The 27,403-nt window shown below is 39.7% G+C and overlaps 1 protein-coding gene across 1 annotated transcript in view; it reads left to right on the top strand.

Annotated features, from left to right (window-relative positions):
- The window catches only part of ryr2a (ryanodine receptor 2a (cardiac)), a 270,453-nt gene that overhangs the window by 159,371 nt on the left and 83,679 nt on the right, over window positions 1-27,403 (top strand). The window contains 22 exon segments of the mRNA XM_039787778.1: window positions 236-456; window positions 1,026-1,116; window positions 1,686-1,826; window positions 2,590-2,753; window positions 2,984-3,062; window positions 3,218-3,307; window positions 4,363-4,500; window positions 4,621-4,695; window positions 5,733-5,808; window positions 5,933-6,056; window positions 6,559-6,674; window positions 8,293-8,357; window positions 9,162-9,283; window positions 10,181-10,230; window positions 13,225-13,285; window positions 16,617-16,855; window positions 17,040-17,121; window positions 21,803-21,933; window positions 24,467-24,594; window positions 25,148-25,340; window positions 26,962-27,044; window positions 27,183-27,340. Coding sequence (XP_039643712.1) covers window positions 236-456; window positions 1,026-1,116; window positions 1,686-1,826; window positions 2,590-2,753; window positions 2,984-3,062; window positions 3,218-3,307; window positions 4,363-4,500; window positions 4,621-4,695; window positions 5,733-5,808; window positions 5,933-6,056; window positions 6,559-6,674; window positions 8,293-8,357; window positions 9,162-9,283; window positions 10,181-10,230; window positions 13,225-13,285; window positions 16,617-16,855; window positions 17,040-17,121; window positions 21,803-21,933; window positions 24,467-24,594; window positions 25,148-25,340; window positions 26,962-27,044; window positions 27,183-27,340 — 2,627 coding nt within the window.

Below are 27,403 nucleotides of genomic sequence, written 5' to 3'. Positions count from 1 at the left end.
TGTACACGCCCTAAACACACCTGCGCCAGGCGCTTCAAGCCGTGCGCTTTGATTGTTAAAATAGGGCCCTTATAGTCCAACTAGTATGTGGGTTGTTGTGTTTAGGGTGGCATTCTTTTGGAAAGGCCTGTAGTCTTTCCCAGCCACAAACACACATTGCTCCTCTTTAGTCCAGTGTCTGACTGCTCACTAAAATATAGTTTTTTCTCTCCTTCTGTCTCTGTATTTGTGTCAGGTTGCTCTCAGTGCCACAGACATGGCACTCGCCCTCAACAGGTATCTGTGTACAGCCGTGTTGCCTCTCCTTACTAAATGTGCTCCACTGTTTGCGGGGACGGAGCCGTTCGCCTCCCTGATCGACTCCCTCCTCCACACGGTTTACCGCCTGTCCAAAGGCTGCTGCCTCACCAAGGCCCAGAGGGACGCCATAGAGGAGTGTCTGCTGGCTGTTTGTGGGTAAGACTGGAATGAAAACCCAAAAGCAAAACAGATATGCATGGGAGAAAGTTATTGTAAAAACACATGGGAGGGGTTAACAGGAAAGCATTGTAAGATTCTGACAAGTGGTGTTGATTTGGTATCTAATGTAATAAATATTATAAAACGTATACTGTCAAAATAAAACCAAATGTGGTAGACATAATCATTATTTAAGCTTCAGTTTAGAACTCACACACCCATGATGAACTTCAGCCAAACTAATAATTTGAGTTTAATCATTTAAACTACATTTTAAGAGCATCACCATCTTCTTCTCATTTTAAGTTTGCTTCACTTCAACAGCTCTGACTTCAACTTGACTATTGCTGCTAGTCAATGTATTTTAATGTATTTAATTTCCATACTCTATGTATGTATGTATGTATCTTTGTAAAGCAGTTTCCCTTTGTGTTTTTGTTTGTCATTTGGCTGTTTTTCTTGTGTTTTGTCTAATGTGATCTGATCTGTCTACACGGTTGTTGTATACTGTTTCTGTGTGGCAGTGGAAATAACCAACTAATGTGCGTCATCTTATTAATGTGCAGTAAGCTGAGGCCTTCTATGATGCAGCATCTGCTGAGGAGGCTTGTGTTTGACGTTCCTCTGCTTAATGAACACACCAAGATGCCTCTGAAGGTGAGAAACAATGTGCAGTTCTATCTGTGCCCAATCAATTCCAAAGAGCTTTTCAAATGAATCTACTGGATCTGCACTTTAGCACTAATAGTAATGTGGAGAGTCATTGTACACTACAGTCTGCAATGTACACATTTTTTACTGTTGTGCAGCCTCAGCTCACACAAAATTGACAAAGAGCAAAGACTCCCCACTACAGCATGAAATTGTGATAATTTGTCATCGTAATATAGGAAAAGTTAATTTGTGTATAATAGAAGTTACCTTCTACAACCCACTCAGAACATCTATTTATTCTAATACATTTGTTAAAGGAACACGCCGACTTATTGGGACTTTATCTTATTCACCGTATCCGCAGACAACACAATCACACATGCTGCATCACACGGTCCTTTTTTTACACTTACTTTGAATTAGCATCTCTGATTTCTGACTACTAAAAATATGATTATGGACAAGTGAGCTTGCTCTGTGAATTTGTACAGTACCATCAGCTGCACTGTTTTATTAAAAATGGTTCTGAAATGCAGCAGACGGATGATGAATGTCCTCTTGACTTTACCCAGCTGTTGACCAATCACTATGAGCGTTGCTGGAAGTATTACTGCCTGGCTGGAGGCTGGGGCAGCTTTGGAGCTGCATCAGATGAAGAGCTGCACCTCTCCAGGAAACTGTTCTGGGGGATATTTGATGCTCTCTCACGCAAGGTAAGGCTCTACTTAAGGCCTATTTTTTTGTTTTTATAAAACATTAAATGAAAAAGAAATGAATTAGGTAGATAAAATCTGTGAATGTGTAAGGGGTACTCCTAATTTTGTTTTGCACTTCCATAAAGTTACAGATCGACGCAGTGAGGCTAAGCCATCATGACTTTTAGTGCCCAGTAGGGGTCGAGCTGATCCTACATGATTTGTTATACCTTCCCTACCTGGTAAATGGTCACGTCTTTCAAACCCCATACCTCCGGTTTGTAAATCCGGCTTTTTTTTCTAAATGTTAACTCTCAAAGCTGAAGCTGAGAAAACCGTTCTGACATCACTATGACATCATCAGGGTTATTTTCTCAGACTTGACAACATTCCTCCAGAGAAACAGACAACATTATAAACACAGGCAGAAAAAACTTAAATGCTATAAAGAATGTTCAAATTATTTGATAAACACCCAAAACGTGAATACTGCTATGATCATGAAATTAGTACTGGACGTTTCTTTTTTTTAAATAATTTACAGTAGTTGTGGTTGTTCACTTTTGGTTGACCTTTTCCATCCGTGCAAAAGTAGGTATTGTTTGTTTGCTGCATATTGTAACTGCACATACAATATGAAAAAGTTATAAAAAAAAGTTCTGCCTGTAGGTATGTAGCTGACCCAAATAAAAGGCCTGTGCTCTGCAGTGTACTGTAAGCACAACAGTGCTTTCCAATGATGTATAAAGCAGCAAACTGTGTATGTGTTTTGATGATGTAGCGGTATGACCAGGAGCTGTTCAAGCTGGCGTTGCCATGTCTCAGTGCTGTGGCTGGAGCTCTTCCTCCAGACTACATGGAGTCCAACTACATGGCCATGATGGAGAAGCAGTCGTCCATGGACTCAGAGGGAAACTTCACTCCGCAGCCTGCAGACACTACCAGGTATACAACATATTTATTAGAAAGTTCAATTTCTAAAGTTATTTTTGGTGCAGATACACATTCAGATTTTTATAAAGTTGCAAGTAGGAAAGTAGGAAATTTGTCAAATCCATTGATGTACTGTAATTAATTAATAATGAATTAATTGTTGTCAGTTTGGGGCAGTTCCGATCAGCCTTGACAGCAGGTGACCCCACATACATGAATGTTTTTTTTCCTGTCTTCATCAGTGTGACTGTCCCCGAGAAACTGGACTATTTCATAACCAGATATGCAGAGCACAGCCATGAGAAGTGGTGTATAGAAAAGGTAAGGAGGCGGCAGGTCACATAAGGTTCTCAAGTCAAGCGTTAAATTATGGTAGTCCTGTTGCTGATTTGTTTTAAGGTGCAATAAACTGACGTCAGTAGTTATATTATGGAATTTGAATGCATTTTAAAATATCTCTTATGTATCTTTTATAGTTTTCCAATGGCTGGTCATATGGGGAACAAATATGTGAAATCTCCAAGAGCCACCCTTTACTGAAGCCATACAAAGGCATCTCTGAGAAGGTAGTCTGCATGCAGCTGTCTGAGTCTGGCTTCTTTTTCTCATTGTTTTGCAAAATTGTCATATTTTAACTTTTAACTTAACCGGGTATCTGAATGTTGGAGTATTCATTTGTGTCACAGCACAGTGTCACCAGATGTGTGCCAGATCTGGCCAAAATGGGACTGCACTATTTGGATAGGTTCCATGAGTGCCAGTTTTGGGCCAGTGCGTGCTAATCGAATCCTGATTCTGGTGTATAATCTTTCACTAGCCTGGCATGAGTCTAGATAGCCAGTGTTAGGGTACACTAGGCAAGTCAGATTGAGGCCACTGTGGCCTACCATGGCTGTAGTCTCACTAAAGGTTGTGATGTTTCTGAACGGGCACAAGGACACAGGTGATACAATACGCATTCCTGCCAGTAGTTTCATACTATTCCACTGGTCAAAGGGTGGCCGTAACGTGACACAATATGTAGCAATGCGCCAGCAAAGACAAGAATGCAAGGTAGTTAACATGGATCCAAACGATGCAGGTTTGAAACTTAAGAAAAATTGGCTTTGAAAATGTTTTACGAGCAAGGAAATACATTCAACTCGTTTGTGAGAGCTCAAGGATACACGTGCCGTGTTTTGGTGAGTAACACTGAATGTAAACTTTTGGTTTTTTTACAAGACAACCCCACAGGGCACCTTTCATTTTGATTTGTTTGCCAAAAGACCAAACCAAACCTTTAACTGACTCTTCGAAGAAAGGGCGTTAATTGAAGAACAGGACATTTTAAAATGTATTATTTTGCCCTTACACACTCTATAGGCATAGATTGTGCACATGTCTTTTTAATGACTTGCAGTGCAGTGAGAGGATGGTATTACTCCATAAAAAGCAGCCGCATGCCACTAAAAACGTCCTGGAATTCATTTTTTCGGAATCATGGCAAGGATATACTGTAGCTTGGAGACTTTGCACTCACCTATATTTTGATAGGTGACAGTATCTCATGGTTTATTGCAGTTTTTGTAAAAGCACTGACTCACTGTCAACTTTTGTCTAAAGTTTGGGTGTAATCTTGCAGGATAAGGAGGCGTACTGCTGGCCAGTCAGAGAGTCTCTGAAGACCATGCTGTCGTGGGGCTGGAGCATCGACAGGATCAGAGAGGGCGACCCTGCCAGCCTCCACAACAAGTCCAGGAGGATATCACAGGCCAGCCAGGTATACACAAACACACACACACACACACACACACACACACATACACAATTACACATGCATAAGAAAAAGGAAAACAAAAGTGACATCAATTTACTGTATATATACTGTCTTCCACAGCAGTCTTTTGAAGGAGCTCCAGCTTTCAGCCCCAGACCCATTGATATGAGCAATGTTACCCTGTCCAGAGACATGCAGGTAGGTTACTAGGGTTGGGCGATGTCCCCTAAATTGGCAGTTGACGATGGTTACAGTAAAACATCGTGATGGACGATGATATCGTCGTCGGGCCCAGTTAACATAGAAACGATTAGAGATACATTTAAATGCCCTCTGTAAATGGTGCCCTGCTGGTAGGTTTTACAACGTGACCTACTTTCACTTAAGTACGGTGCAGTAAAGTCAATCAGATGTCCTGATCTGCGTAGCGACAGTACAGTGGGACGTTTGCCTTCAACAGAGCGACAGTAATAACCTAACATACCATCATTACTGAGTTTAAACTACATTCTCGGTTATGTTTGCACTGAATAACGCATTCAATAAACAGAAACATAACTCTTGCAGCGCACATTAACAGATGCGCAATATTAGCTCACACATAAAATAGCACCCTCGTGAATTCGCCTACTGTTGCTAACGTACATTCATAAATCCTGCATAACATCGTCCCGTACCTACAGGACCTCAGACTGACTTATTGATGCACGCACAGAGTAGTGTCGATAAACTTAGTCCAGTGAGGGGAGAAAGGAAAGTGTCATAGCGTTCCATGCTAACGCTTTTTTCTCTCTCACTCGAGACCGCTGTGTCCAACGTTAGAAGGTAGAGCGAGCTACAGCTGACAGAGAGAGAGAGAGAATGTATCACTACAGCCAATCTTGTCTTTGTGTCTTTGCTAGTTTAAGACCGACGCACTTGTCAATTTCCCGTCCAGCGCCCGCGACTAGGATTAGTGTGTTTGACCGGGGGGTGGGGGGGGGGGGGGAGACACATCATGATGGTTGCTCTTCATCGTGATGTCGGGCAGATGATATCGTCCATCGGCACAACCCTATAGGTTACTGCATACACAAAAAGACAAAAAAGTCAATGAGAAACTTGATAGATCCCTGAAGTTAAACTGGGCTGTTGTAGCACAAAGGAGGAATATTGATACCAGTATAGAAACTTGAAGATATTATGGATTGATGGATAAATTGATATGTGCAGTGTTCAACATTGTGTTTTTCCAGTCTATGGCAGAGCTGCTTGCAGAAAATTATCATAATACCTGGGCCAGGAAAAAGAAAATGGAGTTGGAAGCCAAAGGTGAACATAGCACAAGACATACACACTGTGTATCCCAAAACCTTTTCCTTTTATGCCATCACCACCAGCTTTATTTTGTGGTGTATCTTTGTTTTCCATTCTGCTGTGTTGCTGTTGTCTCCAGGTGGAGGAAACCATCCTCTGCTGGTTCCCTACGATACACTGACTGCCAAAGAGAAATCCAAAGACAGAGAAAAAGCACAAGACGTCCTCAAGTTCCTCCAGATCAATGGTTACACTGTGTCCAGGTAGGAAGTAGGCTCTATGGCACACTAATGGTGTGTGTCTTTACTGGGTTTGTTTTCACACACTTAAGGACCTGTCTCTGACCCAGAGTCATATCATTTTCATCTCTATGTGCCCAGTAGAAAGGTTTGGGATGTGTTTAGCCTAACATACTACACAGAGTGTAAGAAGACGGAAACTGCTAGCCTAGCTTGTCAAATAAAAATGCCTTCCAACAATTCTATAGGCATGTTATATCATGTTGTATAATGATGGATAGCATCAATACTTAAGAGATTTTGTGTGCACTCAATGCACTTTTCTGTTGTTGGTTAAGAAATGGTTCCAAGGATCTAAAAATGGTAAATAAACAAGACACAACTGTTAAATCAGACGGATTTACAGTTGTTGGAAGGTATGATTTAACCTTTGACAAAGAGAAAGGTCTGAAATGTGTTTAGCGTAATATGAAAAAAATCCCAAAATGGCAGATCATTCCTTTACGAGTGTGTATGTTGTTTCCAGAGGTGTGCAGTCACAGGAGCTGGACACTCCAGCTATAGAGAAACGATTTGCCTACACCTTCCTCCAGCAGCTCATCACATACGTAGACCAGGCACACCAACACATGATGGAGTTTGGTAAGACTTTTCTGTTACTCAGTGAATAATAAAGACATGACAGTTGTGAAATAATGTAATGTAATGTTGATGCCAACTACTGTATGTAACTGAACTCTGGTCTAGATTCATAAGGCTGATGCAGAGAGGATGGTGCCAAATTACCAAAATAACAATGTCAATATACAGTAAATGTTACTTGTATAGCACCTTTAATTACAAGTAAACCCAAAGAGCTTTACAATAAAAACAGCATATGCATTAAAACAAAGCATGAATAGTAAAGAATACAATAAACACAACAAGACAATCAACAAAAACAAACAAAAGCATACAAGTGCGACCATAGAAATTCATACACACACACACACACACACACACACACACACACACACACACACACACACACACACACACACACACACACACACACACACACTGCAGATTGGTTAGCTACCTGATAGTCCTACAATAAGCACAATATATAGTTGTTTTAATTTGCCGACACAAAGCATTCGTTTTTAGACGAGGCCATGCACATTTTATTAACACCCAGTGTGCACTTGACGGCATTGACAGTAAGGAGCATCATTTGAAAGGTGGTGGAGAGATTTTGTGCAAGACACACCAGCATGACAGAAAGTGTCAGTCACCCCTTTTATTCTCTGTGCCAACCTACACACCATGGTGGAAAGGCATGGGGAATGGCTAATGCTACTGATGTCATACAGCATTAGGACCAACTCCCAGGACTAGTAATATATTATATTATATTATATTAGTTCCTACTGTGATTATACCTGCCTTAAGTCCATAAACATGAAAAAGAGGCATGTGGGATAACTTCCTTAATTACATGGTGTACCCACACCAGTGTGAAAATGACATTGGAAAAAATAAATTACACTTGGAGTTGCAAGAGTACTTCCGTGTTCAATAAGCAGTTATTGACTGCCACACTGAATATTCTTTTTAATGGACCTTGCACCACAAATTGAACTGCATCAATATTTCAGAGAATGAGATAAAAATCCTGTAGTGCATTTTTTGCATTTGCATCAGGAGGAATGTGAAGAGCAGTATCAAAAACACTGGTGAATTCTCTAGGCAGATAATATGGCTGGTTTCTTAACATGAAAACTTTGACTATGTTTGAACACCAAGTATGTCTGATGCAAACACAGAGTCCGCCTCCCGTACTCCCAACAGAGTCCTGTGCTCTGTCGCACCGATCTGGAGCCCCGTCTCTGCCAGATGTGGGCACAACTGTCTCCTATCTCCCGTTGCTGGGCCAGCCCGAGTCCTAGTTCATGCATTCCTCTTTCCAGCCTGGAGCAGGCTGGGTAGTGGAACAGCCCTAGGTCCAAGCTGCGCCAGCATAGCTCTTATCTGCTGTGGGCAGTCATTGTCTCAAAGTCCGCTGCACTTAATCCAATCCCTGCGTGTCATTCTCCACTGTTGATGAGTGTATCTCTGTTATAGGCCATACATGCTCGAGTAACAAAGCCGAAAAGACAACTTATTAAAAGAAAAATGTAGCACAGTTTATGGGAGCTTCTGGCCACTGCATCGGCATGCACTGCTGTCAGCTAAGACATCAGACCTTATTGTTTTTGATTGTGTCGTGTCCGTCATTTAGATCTGGGAACGAGACCGAAGGGGGAGAAGATTCCTCATGAACAGCAGATTAAGTTCTTTGGAAAGGTCAGAACTAATCATTTTATTTGATTCATCAATCAGTTGGGTTTTTGGGTATGTTTACTTTGACCTTGGAGTTTGTTTTTGAGAAAAACTTTGCCTAATAACAATGTGCAATATAAACAAACTGATGTTATCCAGCAGTTATCATCAATCCTATCTGTAACAGTACTCCAGATCATCTTCTTCCAAACTGTGCATGCAGTATAAGCCCTACTCAATGTAGACAAATCCTCACATTTTACCAGCTGGAAACAATCAAAACAGTTCTATTAACCAACTAAGTGTTTAATCAACTAATCATTTCAGCTGTTAATTGTAGGCCGTTATATTGTTGGGTAGTTTAATTTATAATAAAACATTGTATTTTATAAACTACATGTGTTTTGTGTGCAGAAATCTTAAGGTGCAAAGTAAATAGTAACTAAAGCTGTAACAGATGAATGTAGTGGAGTAAAAAGTACAATATTTCTCTCTGAAATGTAGTGGAGTAGAAGTAGAAAGTGGCATGAAAAGAAAAGACTCAAGTAAAGTACTAGTACCTCAACATTTGTACTTAAGTAAAGTACTTGGTTACATTCCACCACTGGGGACAGTAGCCCGTTTGTAATAGTAGTGTGAACAACAAAGACATTTATTTTTTAATGTAATTCTTTTTTACAGTTTCAATGTACTGTGCATGGAATGTCCAAAAAAACAATAGTTTGTTTGACATGAGTTTTAAAAAAAGGTGTGGGGTGGTCTCTTTTAATCTATTTTGAACGACAGACAGAGAAGTATTCTTTTTGTTTCTATGCCATTTACCTGCAGGTCGTCTTGCCGTTGGTGGATCAGTACTTTAAAAACCACAGGCTATACTTCCTGTCCACAGCCATCCATCCAATCAGCAGCGGAGGCCACGCCTCCAACAAGGAGAAAGAGATGGTGACCAGGTGAGTGTGGCAAATGACACAATAGAAAGATAGAAAGCCAATGATGCCAGTATTGCAGGGTATTTGTTGAATAAGACCCGGACTGTATGTTGGAGCCTGTTTCTAATCCACTACATGTGTATGAAAGGCTGAGGGCCTTTATATTTCCCTGATCTTTCTTTTTGCTACATCTACACTAATATATTTCATTTAAAAATATTTTGCTATGATTACGCCTCGTGTCCAGACTACTCTGGCATTTTCGAGACTCTAAAACCGAGACATTTGAAAACACTGCTGACGCCGTTTGAGTTTGAAAACTCCAAGGTTGCGTTGTAGTCTGGAAACTGAGACCTCTAGAAACGACGACACAGCCATCAGCCGCCTCGAGTCAAGCTGAGACAGTTCAGTTCAGACCGCTGCGACTTTTCCCTGCACAATTCTAAAATGGCTTGGTCTCGTCGTGAATATTTGGACTGAACTGGGCTTTACATACCTTTCAGTAACAGTTCCACCTCATCGTCGGTCCAAGCTAATAAATCCCTGGTCTTACTTTTCGCCATTGTTGTTCTTTCTCCAAAGTATTTCTGTAACTTGTACATACATGATTTCTAACCGCAAAGTAACGTCAGACAATCTGCTCCCTTTTTACACCGGCACACGCATGCCCAGTGTATGCGAATGGTCGTGGGATACGCATTGTCAGACGTGTTGATATAGACGGAGATCATTTCTGACACAGAGCCTAAACGCTTGTCTGAACGGAGATTGTTTTTGTTTCCAAATGCCTTTTAAAAATGAAAACCTAGTAGTGTGGATGTAGCCTTTGTCTGGGTTGATTGTCTCACACCTTTCTTTTATCTCTTTCTCTGCTTCCCTCTCTACCTCTTCCTCTCTCCTTTCATTTGATCTTTTCAGTCTTTTCTGCAAACTGGGAGTTCTTGTCAGACATAGGATATCCTTATTTGGTAAGGACGTTCATACCTAATGCTTCCACTTCTGCTTTTCTCTGCTGTTGTTCTGAGTGAATATGAGTGCAGTATGAATGGTTTCATACAATGTCGACCCAGGAGTAATGCCCATACCACAGATGTGTCCCAGAGACAAAATGTAAGATTGACAGGGAAGTCTCTAATATTTTTCCAATATTTGTGGAGAAACAAATAAAACATTTTCTCTAACTGTTACTGGTCTTTGGGAAAAATTCCATAATCTCAATACATTCGGAATACATCAGTGGATGACCCACTATAACTCCCATGTCAGCCATTGCAACTTAAAAGGGTGACTATAGGTGATATGTCAGTGTTGTGTTACAGCCTGTTAACACTGTTAGTTGTTAGTCACTACATAGTGCGTTGACAAAACCAGTCATATTTTTACTGGCACATTCTGGTTCTTGTCATCTTTTTACGTCCATGAACTATCACATCATCATTTCATATTCCCATATACTTGCATTCAGGTGGCCATGTGTCACTGGTAGGGCTCGGTATCACTTAAACATTTTTTTTTTTTTTCTACTAGCGCTGATACCATACTCCAAGTACCTCGTTACTTCTTTCTGTTTACCTTTTTGCTTACTTGCTAGCAGTCTTCTCTTTCCTGTCTTTGTTGGCACATTGCTGTGTTTCTTGCCTGTCACTGCCATCAGAAGAATAGCGTGACATTAGAGCGCGACCGATAAAGGATTTTTAAGGCTGATATCGTTACAAATATTTGGATTTAAAAATCCGATATTCCGATATATCGGCCGATATATATAAAAAAAAATCCAGAAACTCGTAACAAAACAAACAGATTTCCCTAACATTAGTTATTTGTAGTCCTCACTAAAATAATATGATAATACAGTTTAAAAATAAACTTGTTTTATTGTCACAACAGAACAGAAGAACATCAAAATATATCTTAAAGTTCTTATAAATAAAATGTATAAAAATACAAACTTAAGATATGAAACTTAAAGTCCTTTGAACAAAAACACAATAAAAAAAATAAAAAATGAAAGAGTGTTGCCAACAGGGACGTTGTAGTGGACAAACTATGCAACGCCAACACTCATAACATGGTTGAAGGGTGTTTCGTCCATTTTTATTTTATTTTTTAAATATTAATTTATTGGACATTATAAATGCCAATACCGATAGTTTGGAAAATGCCTAATATGTTGATATATCGGTCGGGCTCTACGTGAGACCATTGGTAAGAATGTGTATTGCATCACCTGTGTGCATGTGTGTGTCCTTATGCACAAGAACAAACAAAACAGGGACCCACATGTACAGACATGGCTCCATAGCACTACTAGTGGGCAAAACTTCACAGGGTAAGGTTGAAATCAGACCCCAGGGAATTAATAAGTCAGTACTACAATTAACACTTTTAACGAAAGTGAAGATCTAAACTTACTGTACAATATAGAATAAATGATCATGTAGAGGATTGCATTGTTGAAAACTGTGTGATCATAAATGACAGTAACTTGTGGAGACACAGCTAGAGGTTGAACATGAGTCCATGAGTGTGTGTGTGTGTGTGTGTGTGTGTGTGTGTGTGTGTGTGTGTGTGTGTGTGTGTGTGTGTGTGTGTGTGTGTGTGTGTGTGTGTGTGTGAGACAGTGCGTGATAGTGCCATTGACTGTAAAAAATAATGGAAGTGGCATCAGCCATTAGTTTGTGGGCTGCCTACTGACTGGTGGCAGGACCTGTACAGGAGAGATTAGATAGACTTTATTGATCCCAAATTGGGAAATTTCAGTGCTACAGCAGCGACAGCTAAGACACACAGCACACATACAGAATATACAAGAAATAATAAATAGGATAGAATACAAGAAGTATTCAAAAATACAAAGGAAAGAATAAACGTATATCAGGGCAAATAAAAATGTACCACCTACTTAAATAGTATTTATGAAGATGTAAGTAAAACCTAAAAAATAAAGACATTTTTAAAAGTCTCAGTGTGTTCAGCTCTCAGTATGTTTGTAGCTTCATTAACATGAAAAAATTCTTTGACTGAGTACGTATTTCTCCTCACAGATGAGGAGGCAGTCCTTAATGTGACTCGGGACACATACCCAAACACACTGCAATAAGAATGTGGTCACCTGGCTTAGACCAACTCCGAATGTAGTTTCAGTGATCGGATCTCAATGCGTCCTGAGAGTGTTCCACTTGTTATCCGATCACTCAGATTTGATTACAGTCTCAGGTGGGAAGGGGGTAATAGACTTCTATAGAAACTGACTTCTTTTTGGAACCAGTGGGTCTCCCCCTGCTTTAGGTTTAAGGCACTTCTGCATTGGCTTCACTTTTCAGACACGGAAGTTGCCGCCTGGTGTGTGCATGCATGATATTGCAGGTGTGTGTATACTTATGCTCTGCTCAGAAGCTGTGTTTTGTATGGTGTGTATTGCAAATTGTTGTATCATATCCAAATGCTGAGAGCATTTCCCCATGTCATTCTTCTCAAGGTAAAAAGTTGTTCCATCTTTGCATACTAAAAAGGTGATACAACTGTAAACAGACAGACACATTTGGGCAAATAAAAGATGTTTGTTTTTGGTATTTATTAGGCTGTCAGGATTTTTGCTTTCAGTACCGTTACAGTACAGTACAGTGTAAAGTCTCGGATTTAATAGGCTTATAATATCTGCACTCGTGAATTTTGAAGCTTTTATTTCTAAAGGAACATCTTTTTTCTTTGTATCTGAAGCTCTGTTGTGTTATTATTTACTAAAGCACATACATGACATGTGATTCTTCAGCTTTGTTTTCGACAGACAGACAGACAGGCAGGCAGGCGGGCAGCTCCCATTGGTTTTATCAGGGCTGTTGTTTTTTTATAGTGTACTGTAGTGCTTGACTTCTCACATCCTTGACAGATAGGAACCTGAAACCCTACCTAGTATGTACACAGGGTTTACTGTTTATCATGTGATACTGTCTGCTTTTCAGGTAACAATGCCACATCCATAGTCAACTGTCTGCAGATACTGGGACAAAGCCTGGATGCCAGGTAAGGAAAGACATGAAGTGAGATGTGTGTGTGGGTTGGGTCCATTCAGAATATGTGTATAGTTGTTGCTCAAACATCAAGTTAATGATGCTTCACATCCTGTTCATGCAGAAATGTATATTGTGCGCACGCCCACCGATAGGGGGGCACAAACGGGTCTGTTGTCCCGGGCCCAGGGTAGGGGGTGGGGGACCAGAACTGGGCCCAGATTAAATTATGGAATCATTTTTAAAACTAATTTAAAATAGGCCTATTTGTGGAAAAAAATATGTAATATTTGAGTTACATCAAAGCTTTTTATTTGTTTTCTTCCTAATTGTCCTTGAAATAGTGGTCAAGAACCCCCCCACCCCCAACACAAAAATGGTTTGGCCACTGATCAGAATTTTATGTTGTCATTTGATTTGAAGTTCAGTACACTCAAAACGTCCGGTCAGCACAAGTCCAGTGCTCAGGAAAGAAAAGAGAAGAAGAAAATAGAGGCCTTAGAGATTTTCTAAACAAATATTTAAAAAAAGGTGGTGACAAGGAACTAGTAAAGTCAACGTAGAGCAAGGTAAGAAACAGCGCAGCCAACGTTTACGAGCCAGCTCTCATGTTAACGTCCATTAGCTTGTATAAAGCCTGAGACAACACGTTCTCTTTTACAGAAACAGTTGAGTTTGGTAGCTCCGTCAGAGAGGAGGAGACAGAGAGGAGAGAGAGCCAGCTCCAGTCAGGTGACAGAGAGAGTGATGCGGGAGGGGCCCGCACCAGAACCAGTGTCTTCTTAATTTAGCGGCTTGCAAAAGGTTGCATTTGAGTATTTACAGTATATGCTGTATGGTATACATTCAGAGTTAGGTTATGTTGAAATTTGTTTCCACAACATGCTTACTGTATGTCATTAAAAGTATTCCTAGCCACATGTTGCAGGTAAGGTAGGCGATTATATGCCATTACAGTTTTGCCTTTGCACCTCCCTTAAAACTTTAGTGCGTAACTTTTTGATATTAATGAACGTCCGTTACATTCAAGCCGTTGCCAAATGAGTTGCTACAAAGCTAATTAAGACTATCAGCTCCACACAACTCTCTCTGGATTTCTCAGTATGGCTTTGTAGATGAAGGCTATGAAGATTATGACCTCTTCTGAAGAGTCCATCATGTTGTTTTAATCCTCCGTGTCCTCCTTGGCTACTTGCATCTGTGTGGAGGAGGGGTGGGGGCGGTGCACGATCACAGAAGGCTTGTATCATGTGGACGCACCGACAGTTTTGTTGTCATTACTTAGAATTCCTCATGGGGCGACAGAAACTACACACTATGGCTTTAAGGTCGTGAAGGAATATACCACTGATAGCCAGTCGACAGTGCTGGGCTCTCCCTTTCTTAGCCAGTTGGAAATACTGGCTATGTCATTAACAGATTAGTTAATTTTGTCTTTTGGCACAAAATCTGCCAGATAGCAATGACAACCCTTATTTAATCAGAATAGGATTTATTGCCAAGGAAGTAACACTTACTGTACAAGGAATTTGCTTTGGTGGTTTGTGCATACATAAACATATAAACATGAATATGAAATAAACCATTCATACAGAAACAAATTTATACAAAATAGCTGTTTAACATTAGGTGGCTAGTTAGATGGTCAGAAAGGAAAACCTGGCACTCTGTTTACATGTGCAGTCTGTGTATTTTATGTCCGCTCCATTAATGCAGCAGCTAATCATGCAATCAGCAACTAGGCTTGCCTTCTACATGCATTCTGCAACTAAATGAGCTGTAGAGGTAGTTGAGTTCAGTGGTGGGACAAATCGGCAAACCCACAACACTTACTCTCTAAGCATCATATTATTCCTAGGGGAACCTTGCTATTTTTTTGTGTCATGTGTACTTTATGTACTCAAACATAAAAACTATTCTACTGTTACAGTGACTGTGATGGGTCGAGTGTGTGTTACCCTTTAGTTTAATCTTTAATTCACAATAAGCCACACTTTTTGTCTACAATCCATACCTTCACACCATCATTTCAACTGCTCTGTCAGTTGAGGGTCCCACTTAAAGCAACATTATTATTTGACCTTAAAAAACTGCGTAAAAATCATTTTAATGCCACATTGACTGGTAATAGGGAGAATGGTGCCTCTGTCATTCCCACTCTGCTCCCTGAACACCTGTTCTCGCACTATTGTAACGTGGGTACGATCTCCCAGGAGTGCTTTAACAGTCTACAGCACTACCACTACTTTTTTAAAACTGGATCATATTTTATGGAGAAAATGTTTTTTTAATTTTCCCTCAAATGCATGTGTACAGCTGTCCATATTTACGACAGCAGTGTAGAAGTGATTTGCACTCTGAAACTGTAGGGGTGCCAAAGCACAAAAACATCCAATGTTACGCAGTGTTGCTTTAATAGGACACGTCCTGTGAATTGTTCTCTCCTCTGGTTTTACTCATGGAAGTGTTGATCGCTGTTTCTGATCACAAGGCTATTATTTTTATGGCCCTTCTACCTTCTCCCACAGTGTCTATTTAGGTTTCTTTTTGTTTCCTCAATACCAACTCAGCTGACAGCTTTCCTAAATCTTTTACCACTGCATCTACACATAGTGTCATGGCATAACCAACCCTGGGAACTTGATTGCTCTCGCTACATCTAGGATTTTACCAGAGCTTGGTTTAACTCGTACGTTTGAAACTAGGAACTGAATGATTAGCCGCCGACTGAAAAGGTAAAGGTGGGGCCTACGTGGTTTTCCTCGCCTCGGCACGTCCTCAGTCCCTGCTCCACCGCCTGCTAATCCTTCTTCGTCAAACTATGTCGCAGTATCCCACGGCGTTGTCACTGGCTTGATAGTTCATTTGGTAAACTTTGAAGACGCGGACATAACAATACATGAACTTTGAAAGGGGGAAAATGTCACAACAAGTGTAAAACAATCCATTTCACCGGTCTCTCACTGAGCTACAACATGTGGTCTCCGTCCCAGCTTCCCATTGTCTGCTCCACACATACTTTTTAGCCCATGGTGGCACAGGTAGGCCACACCCACCCTAGACAGGCGGCCAATAAACAAACAGAACTGGATTAGTGACAATAGCAACAACCAAAAACCAAATATGTCAACATATGTTCTTCCAGAGTATATATACTCAGTATACAACTATAGCACTTGCAAAAATCAGGCAAGTAAAACCAAAAACCAACTCGTAGCACACTGAACAACAACATCAGAGAAATAAAGAGAGAATGCAGAAAAGCTTTATGGAAATGGAAAGGACAATCTGGTTGTGTCATATTAAATTAACTAATCATTAATCTACCTCTCCCCATATATCAGGACAGTGATGAAGACTGGTCTGGAGTCAGTGAAGGCAGCACTGCGGTTGTACTTTGACAGTGCAGCAGAAGACCTGGAGAAGACCCAGGAGAACCTGAAGCTGGGCCAGTTCACCCACAGCAGAGAGCAGCCGCGAGGTGTCACTCAGATCATCAACTACACCACCTTCGCCCTGCTGCCCGTCCTCTCCTCCCTGTTTGAACACATCGGACAGAACATTTTTGGAGAAGACCTCATATGTGCGTACTGACTTGTGGTACTCATAATGTGTTTGAGAAGTTCAATGGTGAAATCTTTTCCTGTATTATTCTGATGCAAAACATAATGGGGAGAGGTAATTTTTTTTTTTTTCGATCAATAACATAAGACAGGCCTCCATGTAATGTAAACTGAAAACTTTTTGGTTAACCTCTCTTCTTCCAGTGGATGATGTCCAGGTTTCCTGCTACAGAATCCTCAACAGCCTCTACTGTCTGGGAACTAACAAAAGCATCTACGTAGAGAGGTACAGTATACACAACCAGGGGTTAAAGTGGGCCGGAATGATCCGGAACTGCGTTCCAGCACCTTCGATTAACAAGTAATTTAATATAATCTGCCGTATTATACATCACTGTTTCCTGTTTGTTTAAAATAACGCCAAATATCCAATCCAGTGTTTTCCCCTGTTCACTCTGAGCAGTGCACCGCCATTAGTCCATAAACGAGGCAACTGTCTGTGGTGAGTCCACATGTCTGTAATAATAGCAGGACAGTCACATACTATCTGGTCATTTTTATTAATTTTTTTTATTAATTTTTTATTTCACCTTTATTTTTTCAGCCAAGTCATTAAGAACAGGTTCTTATTTACAATGGCGGCCTGCCAAGTGGCAAAGCCACTTAGGGGAAGGGAAGGAGTGCTAGAAAATAAAATGCATTAGAAATACATACAGTTTAAGTGACATAAAATAAAATTTGAAATACAACACAGACAGCAGTACACTGCAAAATTTTTCATTGTGAATTTACAATAAATAATTGGATAAATTTTGCATGACTTTCACAGTAAGGATTACAGCAATATACTGTGAAATATACTCACAGCAATTTACTGTAATTTTATATCTGTGATATTATAATGCATTGTTGTAAAAGCACAACTGTATACTGTAACTTCACAGCTTCAATGACAAAGCAATTACTGTGATATTACAGTACATTACTGGGGAATTACAATCTTTTGCTGTACATCATTACAACAAGGCCCTGTACTTTTACAGTGTGTACTGTGAAAGTAATGTACAAGTTGACAATAATTTACTGTGAATTTACAATGTATACTGTGGAAGTCATGCTAAAATTGTCCAGTAACTTACTGTAAAAGTAATGCAGATGAAGCTTCCATTTACTGTGAATTTACAATCATTGTACAATTAACCCCCTCCCCCCAACAAACAACTCTGAGGTAAAGTCAATGTTAGCCCAATGGCATATTTATTAACAAATAAATATTTTTCAATGTACAGCAAATGCCAAGAACTTCAAGAGTTCAAGACATTCAACTTTCTAGTCATAAAAGCCATCTTAAAATGCAGAAAATGCAGAGAAATTGTGCAAACTTGCAATTCAACTACCTGTCTCACAATTCAACTATTCAACTAGCTGTGTCACAATAACAGTAATGGACAGGATGGGAATGAGGCCTTCATGGCAAGATAAGAGAGCAAGGGAGAGAGCGATAAAGGAATGTCGTAAAGGGGTCAGGCGCTCCTCTCAGTCTCAAACATTATAATGAGTCCACACACAACAGCATTGTGTAAAAATCTTGTAGTGCAAAGTTGTCTTGAAAAATTACAAAAAGAACAAGGCTACTCAAAACTGAGCCTGACAACTACTGCTGCAAAAAAAAACTATGATGCTCACTCAAAGTCAATAAGTTTCCTCAAAAGGGTGCTCACATAAGGGTTCATTGTTGTCCGCTTCTTGGTCTTTGAGCCTCTTTCAGGATTGATGCCCAGGAAGCACCTGTTAATAAGCAAAGATAGTTTCAGTTTTAAATAGACTTACAGTATGTTTTGCAGACAGCATTTATCAAGGTGTGCTTTTTGCTGTGCTTTCTCCCCACATCAAACCCTAATAGATTTATAATCCAAACTTGTTAGATCTTACTCTCACCATAATTTTTTTTTGCCATTTTTAGCCAAGGTGCCTCAGGTTAGGTTTGCCTGAGGCAAAGTGGTTGATTATGAGAGGCCATATCAACATGCGGCGCCACTGAAATGCATCTTCACGCAATTGGCCAGTTGGTAAATTAAAACCAAACCCTGTTGAAAGTATGACAAACACAACCTTTTCAATTAAGGGCCTGAGAGCATTTTGTTCTGCTTTTAAAGAAAATTTCATCTACTTCATTCAATACATTTGCATTTCGCAATAGATGTTTCGAAATCATCATCACATAGCCTGTCCCAAAACAAAATAAATAGCTGTGATTGGACCGGCAGGTATTTGTCAGCATAACATGTGTAGAAACCCAGACTGATCTGCAGAGCGAAATTGAATGAGTTCGCGAGATCAGGACGGTCTCACCAGGCTAGCCTCAGGTACCTCGTTTGTCAGCATTTTAGACCTCAAGACAATCATTGAGTTGGAAGCCTGTACTATAATGTGAATTACAAGATTAAATGTGATCTTTATAAAATACCTTTGAATGAACTCCAGCGTCGACGATCCAGCGGCAGGATACTCAAGGTTGAAGACGTAATAGCTGCTGAAGAAAGCAGCTACTCCATGTAAAAAGAAAGGGTGTGGGCCCATCACGACATGTCCCTCGATGGATATAAGCCATCCAGAGGGCTTCATCATGTCACCTGAAATGAACAGATACAACATTATGTGTTATGAGCACTTTGCGAACTGCTTAAGATACAAAGGGCTATACAAATGTAATTCTTATTATAATTATAATTATTATTATTTATTGTGGTCATGTAGATTTCTAGAATGAAAACAAAATAATGAGTTAGAAATGTCGATACTAGATCAAAGTAACATTACCTTGAATGATCAAGCAGGGGGTGCTGGGGAGTTCTGCAGTATTGACGTCCACAGCAGTAGCACATGGCTGTAACATAGTTAACACACAATAGCATGGATTTAGGATAAAGGATAAATATTGTTCATTGGTCAGAGGTAGTAAATCATGCAAGGTAAATGTTGATAATGTAATCACTCATTTTGCATTTTAAATATTTGAATAAAAAATCGTACATCAACTTCAAGCATCAAACTCTTTCGGCTCTTTGAAGTACAACATTAGGAGCAGCAGGATGCAGGCAACCTTGTCAGAGTCTGGATCATAGCAGGCCAGAACATCACGGATCTTGGGGTTGTCCAGTGTTGCACAGTAATCCAGGATGGTTAGCCTCGCCCTCTGATGACCTGGAAAGAAAAGAAAAGAAAAAGGAGAAATTACACAAAGGCAACCAACAATAAGAATTTCAGTTTGAATGCAGATTATGATCATTGATCATTGTAATTTAATTTTAGCCATATGTCAAAAATGATAGTGGTGTATATATATATAGTGTTTTTTTTCTGTAGCACTTTGAGATTGCTCACTCAATGTAAAGTGCATTTACAACTTTTACAATTATTATTCATTCATATAAGTGGGAACCCTAGTGTTAAAACCCTCCCGTTGTCGAACACGACATGAGACTAACTTACTCCAGTTAGCTCAGTCATGTTGTAACTAAGATATCTGCTGGAAAAATATTTTTTCATGGACCTTTTGAATTGTTAAGTTATTAAAGTTAAACAGCTAACGGTTAGCCCTGCTAATCTATGATAACCTTGATTAATTACAGAAATGTGCACACATAAATAGTAATGTTCGTCCCATCATTGGTTTTATAAACTTTACAAACACCAGATTTGTCTAAACGGTGATAGTGACATGAAAAATTATAGCGAAACTCTCGTCAATACTAACATTACTACTATTAGCAAATGCTATGAGAGAACGTTCAACAATTCCGGGCACTTGCTAACAAAATGTGAACTGTGTCATGCGATAAACGTTTATTTGAAAGTAAATATTATTATCATATTAAAATAACATGGGTGTAAGTGCTGCAAACATGCATGCTGCTCACCTTCTCCATTTAACCCGGAATAGAAGAGGGACACGATGGCGCCTTCAGTTCAAAACAGTTCGGTTATGTCATGTGACTTCCCAGGGCATATTTAAAAATTTTTCACTGTGTTGCTGTGATATTACAAACCTTGTTGTGATATAACAGCAGGTTTTAGATTGCAAGATTTTACTGTAAAATAAGAGTTAAATGCTGTAAAATCCAAGGATACTGTAGTTTTTACAGGTATTCATTGGGATATTACAGGGAAACTTAATTACAACAAGTTACTGTAAAATAATACTGTTAATTATTGTGAAATGCTGGTAATTTTTAACAGTGTAGACATGTATACCGAGAGGAACACACAGGTACACTGGTGAGTAAGAGAGGGAGAAACCATACAAATATTTAGCTGGAAAATTGCATATGTCTGTGAACAAGGATGATATGGCGGTTTTGAAGGATTACATGGAAATTAGTTTGTCCAGTTTGCATAGCATTCCAGAATTCCAAAGATTCAGTTGAACAGGTGACGATTACGTTGTAGTTAGCCTACCGGTTACAAACTCAGTAGAGAGCGACACAGTAACGTTCTGCAGATCCGGTGTTTTTAGCTGAGCTGGACCAGAGTATTTGGTTAAAACAGAGCGGTGATGCTGTTCTGGTCTCATTGTTCTCTGTGAAGTAAGCTGGAAGTGAATGTAGCCCCAGTGTGTTTTATGTGTAGTGACTCCGTTTAAAAACAGCCTTTGCAATGTGGTTACTTAGGAGCTATTTGGCCTTGTGTGCTCTGATTAATTTTGCATGCAGTTATCACACAAATCATGATTATGTTTTAATGAAAACTCAAGTCCTGGCTGTTTTGGAAGAGCAACAGGTGAACTAGCTGTGAAAGTGAGTTTTCTTCAAGTGCTGTGTAGTGGATAGACTTTATTAAAGTAGTAGTGTTAAAATTAAAATTTGAAAATGGAATTGTGGTGTGGTGTTAGCCAATGAAAACAATGAAATATATTATTGATAATGAAAATAATAATAATAATGAAATAATTATTCTCTCCTCTCCAGACAGCGTCCAGCATTAGGACAGTGTTTAGCTGCCTTCTCAGCAGCCTTTCCTGTTGCATTCCTTGAGCCTCACATCAACAAGTTCAACAGCTTCTCCATCTACAACAGCAAAGGAACTAAAGACAGAGCGGGTACTAATGACTGTGGTTTTTATTTCAATGTTTAGCTGCTCTGCGTACTTGAATTTTACAAATATGCATGGGGGCGGAATTACAGCAAGATATAAGCCCTGAGGTAGTTGTATCGTCTGAGAATGACATTCACTCTATGTGCAACTGAACACATTGTATCACAGTGCTGAGGTCACAGGACATACAGGTCATTTGCCATCACTACAACCATGAAAGAAAGACAGATTACTGTAGATAGATCCTCTCATTTCTAATAGAGGACAAACGCAGCACTGAATGTGCAGATGCTAACAATGACTCAGCAGACCCTGTTTTAACGATCTAAGCACACGCCGTGAAGCACATGGCGCAGGTGCGTTTAGGGCGTGTCCAAATCCACTTTTGCTCAGATTAATCAGAGGTGTGTTTTGGGCGTAACATGCAATAAACCAATCAGAGATCATCTCCCATTCCCTTTAAAAGCCAGGCGATCTTGGAGCATTGCTGTTATGATGGAGGATTTGCACCGTAATATTTGTATTTGTAATCTTTTGCGTGTGTGTGCTGCTGTGGGTCCCTGTGTGTGTAACAAGCATAGTCTGCACGAGCCTAGGAGCATTTTACTAATGCTCTGTTAAAATAACAATGAAATGCTGCGTTACTGACTTTAGACCAGGTTTTTGTTGGTCAATGGCGCGATCACTTCCCGCTGCCCCAAGATAGCAATACTCCCAGAATGCACCTGAACACACCTCCCTGTAAGACCAGCACGCCCAGAATTCACCTGAACACACCTCCCTGTAAGACCAGCACGCCGCACAGATGGGCGCAGGTGTATTTGCTATTTAAACGATGTGGGCGCTGGACGGGAAACTGACAACTGCGTTGGTCTTATTACAGTTTTTCACGATCGCTATGACACTTTTTTCAATACTTTTAACAACTTTCCTAAACTCTTAACGCACCAACACACCTACAACACACGATTGGCAAAACAGTTAATTTCATGCTCAAAATCACACTTTGTAAACTAAACTCCAACACTGATTTTCAAAATACAATAATTCACTTACACAATACACTATGTTTACCAAAACAATGCAATCATGTTTCAAAATCAAATAATTCTTCCAAAACACTAACACATGTTCTCTCCCAACAGGAATATTTAGTCAATCACTGCACAATGACATAAAAAACACTAACATCAGATGGAATTACAGAAACTGCATCATTTTAAATGTGTCAGTCAGGTCTGCCCTTATACAACAGACAATAGTATATTGTATTGATCATAGATTGTGTTTTGGACTGCAGTTTCTCTTGAAGTCTCTCTGCATTTTTGTTTTGTTGGGTTTAGTAAATGCATGCATATTTTCTTTTACTGTAAAGATTATTTTTTGGGCTTTTCCACCTTTATTTGACAGGACAGCTAGTTGAGAAAGAGGAAAAAAAGGAAAAAAAAGGGGACATGCAGGAAATCGTCACAAGCCAGATTTGAACCCTGGACCTCTGTGTCGAGGCATAAACCTCCAAGTATATGTGCGCCTGCTCTACCCACTGATCCAACCCGGCCACCATTTTGTTTCTTTTGCTGCAGAGATTCAATACAAAAAATGAATGGCCCATGTCAGAGTAGCTTTATAGAATGTACGGTTTATGAAAAAAAGGAGATAGAGACAGAATTGTCCTGGTACTCCTCTTCCTCTCCCTCGTGAAGGCATTTTTCTTATTTTCTGTGTTCATCTACAGTATATTGTTCAAATTGGTCCTCTTTTACTGTACTACCATATGATCATGTGATTGAAAGAACCTCAACACCTGAGTGTGTTTCCTAGAAGGGAATCAGCTGGGATTGATCTACGTATTTGCATAACTTCAATCAGCTGTTTCCAATAAATGCATGTATAAAATGCAGGGGATATATTTGTGTTTCAATTTACAATTTGAACAGCTGTTCACTTTGACTTTAGCTTATAAGTTAGGTTTAGAACATGATGTCATCTGTTCTGACATACAGTGTGAAAGCATTTGGAAATTTGGCAGTAAAGATCCATTGTTTTGGTTTTGGTGGAGCTTGTGTGTAAAAGAAGTTCAAGCATTTTAAATTTGTCTTAACTGTATGCATTTTGTGTCAAAGCAACAAGAAATGGGTTAATTGTATAGCCTACACAGACGGATGTTGTGCTAACTGTGTTAAGAGTTTAGGAAAGTTGTTAAAAGTATTGAAAAAAGTGTCATAGCGATCGTGAAAAACTGTAAACTAGCAAAGACACTTGAGTCGGGCTTTGCACTGCGCTGCGCCGGGTGCACAATAGGACCCAGCAGGTGTTAAAAGTGGCATGAACAAAACGTAATTAACTAGATACTACTTTCCCAGTAGAATACAAACTTAATGGAATTCATATATATTTTAGTTTGGTGTGTGTGTGTGTGTGTGTGTGTGTGTGTGTGTGTGTGTGTGTGTGTGTGTGTGTGTGTGTGTGTGTGTGTGTGTGTGTATATTCATGTTTATTTATTTATCTTGTAAGTGCATTCTCTTTCCACCTCTCAGCTCTAGGTCTTCCAGGGCAGGTGGGGGAAGCTTGCCCTCTGATCCCAAACTTAGAGAAGTGTCTGGAAGAGATCATGGAATTGGCAGAGGCTGGCATGAGATACACTCAGATGCCCCATGTCATGGAGGTGAGATATATACATAACAAACTTAAAAATGCATACCAACCTTGTGTGTGTTGTACCCATATCCATGTGGGTTTCTCTTCCTCAGGGTGCTCTGGTTTATTCACATCCCAAAATCAGCCATGTTAGGTATTAGAAATACTCTCTCCATTGTCTCTTAACCCAAGCTTCCACACTGGAGATGGTCCATCAGCGCTGCAGTGTTAGCTGCCCACTGCTACTAAGTATTAAAATAGGTTAAACCCAGATAATTGATTTACCATAGTGATTAAAACTCAACTTAAGCCTACCTTATCAGTCTATTCATTTTTGCTCACTGAATCTATAGCTACACCTTTATTATGTTATGGAGTACTCCAGTGACTTTCCAAAAAAGCCAGACATTGCTGATTGGAAATTTGAGATGTTCAGCCTTTGTTTGATTGAGACCAACTACCTCATATAATGTTTGTATCTGTGTGGGTTTATTATCAAACTGTCAACAAGAACTGTACAAAGTAAGTGGGTGGTCTTATGATAGTTGAACCTGAAATATGTATTTTTCCTTTTTCTGTAGGTGGTGTTGCCGATGTTGTGCAGCTACATGTCTCACTGGTGGGAACATGGACCAGAAAGCAACCCAGACAAAGGTGACAGCTGCTGCACCTCTGTGACTTCTGAACACATGAACAATCTGCTGGGAAACATTCTCAAGATCATCTACAACAACCTGGGAATAGATGAAGGGGCCTGGATGAAAAGACTAGCTGGTAAACATGACTGTGTGTGTGTGTGTGTGTGTGTGTGTGTGTGTGTGTGTGTGTGTGTGTGTGTGTGTGTGTGTGTGTGTGTGTGTGTGTGTGTGTGTGTGTGTGTGTGCGTGTGTGTGTGTGCTGTGTGTGTGTGTGTGTCTGTGTCACAAATAATGATACATACTTGACGTAAGATTTTATTATAAAGGAACAGTAAGCAGGGTTTCTGCGGGGTCTCATATCTAAAAAGTCTATAATTTCAAAATTAAATTCACTGTTAGGTCTTATTTTAAACAGGTGGGGGAGGGTATGTCGTGAAATAGGTATTCAATTTCATTCATAATGGTATAAAAAAAGCAATGGAAAAAAAATGCATTTGATGAAAGTCTTCACATTTTCTTTTGTTTATTAATCTGGTTTTAAATATAATTCCAGTTAGCATTAACATGTTCTAGAAAGTTTTGAATTGCCACCATTTGTCAGTCACCTTGACACACAGGCACAAACTAAACAATATAGCTCAATTCATTGTTTTATGCTTAATCATTGAATCCCATCTCTATGGAGGATACATTTATTCATAATTCAAATTGAAAGTCCAAAGAGAAAACGAAGCAAGATCAAAATATTATTATTTTACTACGCTACTAGGAAAAAATATGCCATAATTGAATTTAAAAAAGAAAAGTTGAAATGTAAAATGATTTATCTTTTGAATTTTCAATTTCGATTTAACATTTGGCTTTTCAATTTCAATTTAACATTTGACTTTTTGATTTAACATTTGGCTTTTCGCATTTCAATTTAACATTTGGCTTTTCCACTGACAGATGTCAAAAGTGGAGGCGTGGCCCAAAGGCTGGTGGGCGGGTCTGAAACAAAAGGGGTGCAGAGGCACCTTATAGACAGCAGGGGGAGGAGCTACCAGGCTGTCTTGGCCTCTTGTTTCACTTTAGATGATCGAAACTGATGATGTAGGCTAAACATAAACGACATTTCAACAGTGAAGTTTTCATGTAGTTACTGTAATTGGGCCCGTGTACTTTTTCGTTTATTTGATTTCCGATTTTCAAACGATATCCAAATTTGAAAAATGAGTCATTTTAAACCTTGTTAATATTGATGACAATGTGTTCGAACGGAAAACGAGCCATATTTCAGGAAATAAACTTTTCCATGATTCTATTGAGAGACTTCCAGCTGACAGTGGGGTCTGTGAGCATCACTGGCCGGCCGGCGAGCAAGCGATCCCGGCTGCCACCAGCTGGCTGTCGCGTCAGACTGTCAACTCTGTTTCCCAGCAGTCAGCTCCCCCTGCTGTCTATAAGGTGCCTCTGCACCCCTTTTGTTTCGGACCCTCCCACCAGCCTTTGGGCCACACCTCCACTTTTGACCTCTGTCAGTAGAAAAGCCAAATGTTAAATCAAAATGGGAAATTCAGAAGATAAATCATTTTACATTTCAACTTTGCTTTTTCAGTTTCCTTTTTCTTTTTTAAATTCAATTATGGCATGATTTTTCCTAGTAGCATAGAAAATAATAATATTTTTAATTTGTTCTTGCTTCATTTTCTCTTTGGACTTTCATTTTGAATTATGAATAAATATATCCTCCATACATCTCTGTCCCTGCTCTAAAGTCTTCTCTCAGCCAATCATCAGCAAGGTCAAACCCCAGCTGCTCAAGACACACTTCCTGCCTTTGATGGAGAAACTAAAAAAAGTGAGTCTCGTCATTTTATTATGTAATATAGATTGTTATGTACCTCATCAGAATATTGGTGGACTTAAATAACACTTACATCATATCCATATTTAGTGTTTAAATGACGAGAAAGCTGTCTATTACTGTGTCCTGTAGAAAGCAGCGGTCGTGCTGATGGATGAAGAACACAGCAAGGCAGAGGGGAGGGGTGAGATGTCAGAGACAGAGCTTCTCATCATGGACCAGTTCACCATACTGGTCAGAGACCTGTATGCCTTCTACCCTCTCCTCATACGATTTGTTGACTACAACAGGTACGCTGATTGGATGATTCCACACTTCTCGACATATTCTTGAGCATTGCTTTTGAAAGAACA

Source organism: Perca fluviatilis, chromosome 21, assembly GCF_010015445.1.
Source record: "Perca fluviatilis chromosome 21, GENO_Pfluv_1.0, whole genome shotgun sequence".
Lineage (NCBI taxonomy): Eukaryota > Metazoa > Chordata > Actinopteri > Perciformes > Percidae > Perca > Perca fluviatilis.
This window is presented reverse-complemented; position numbering and strand designations above follow the sequence as displayed.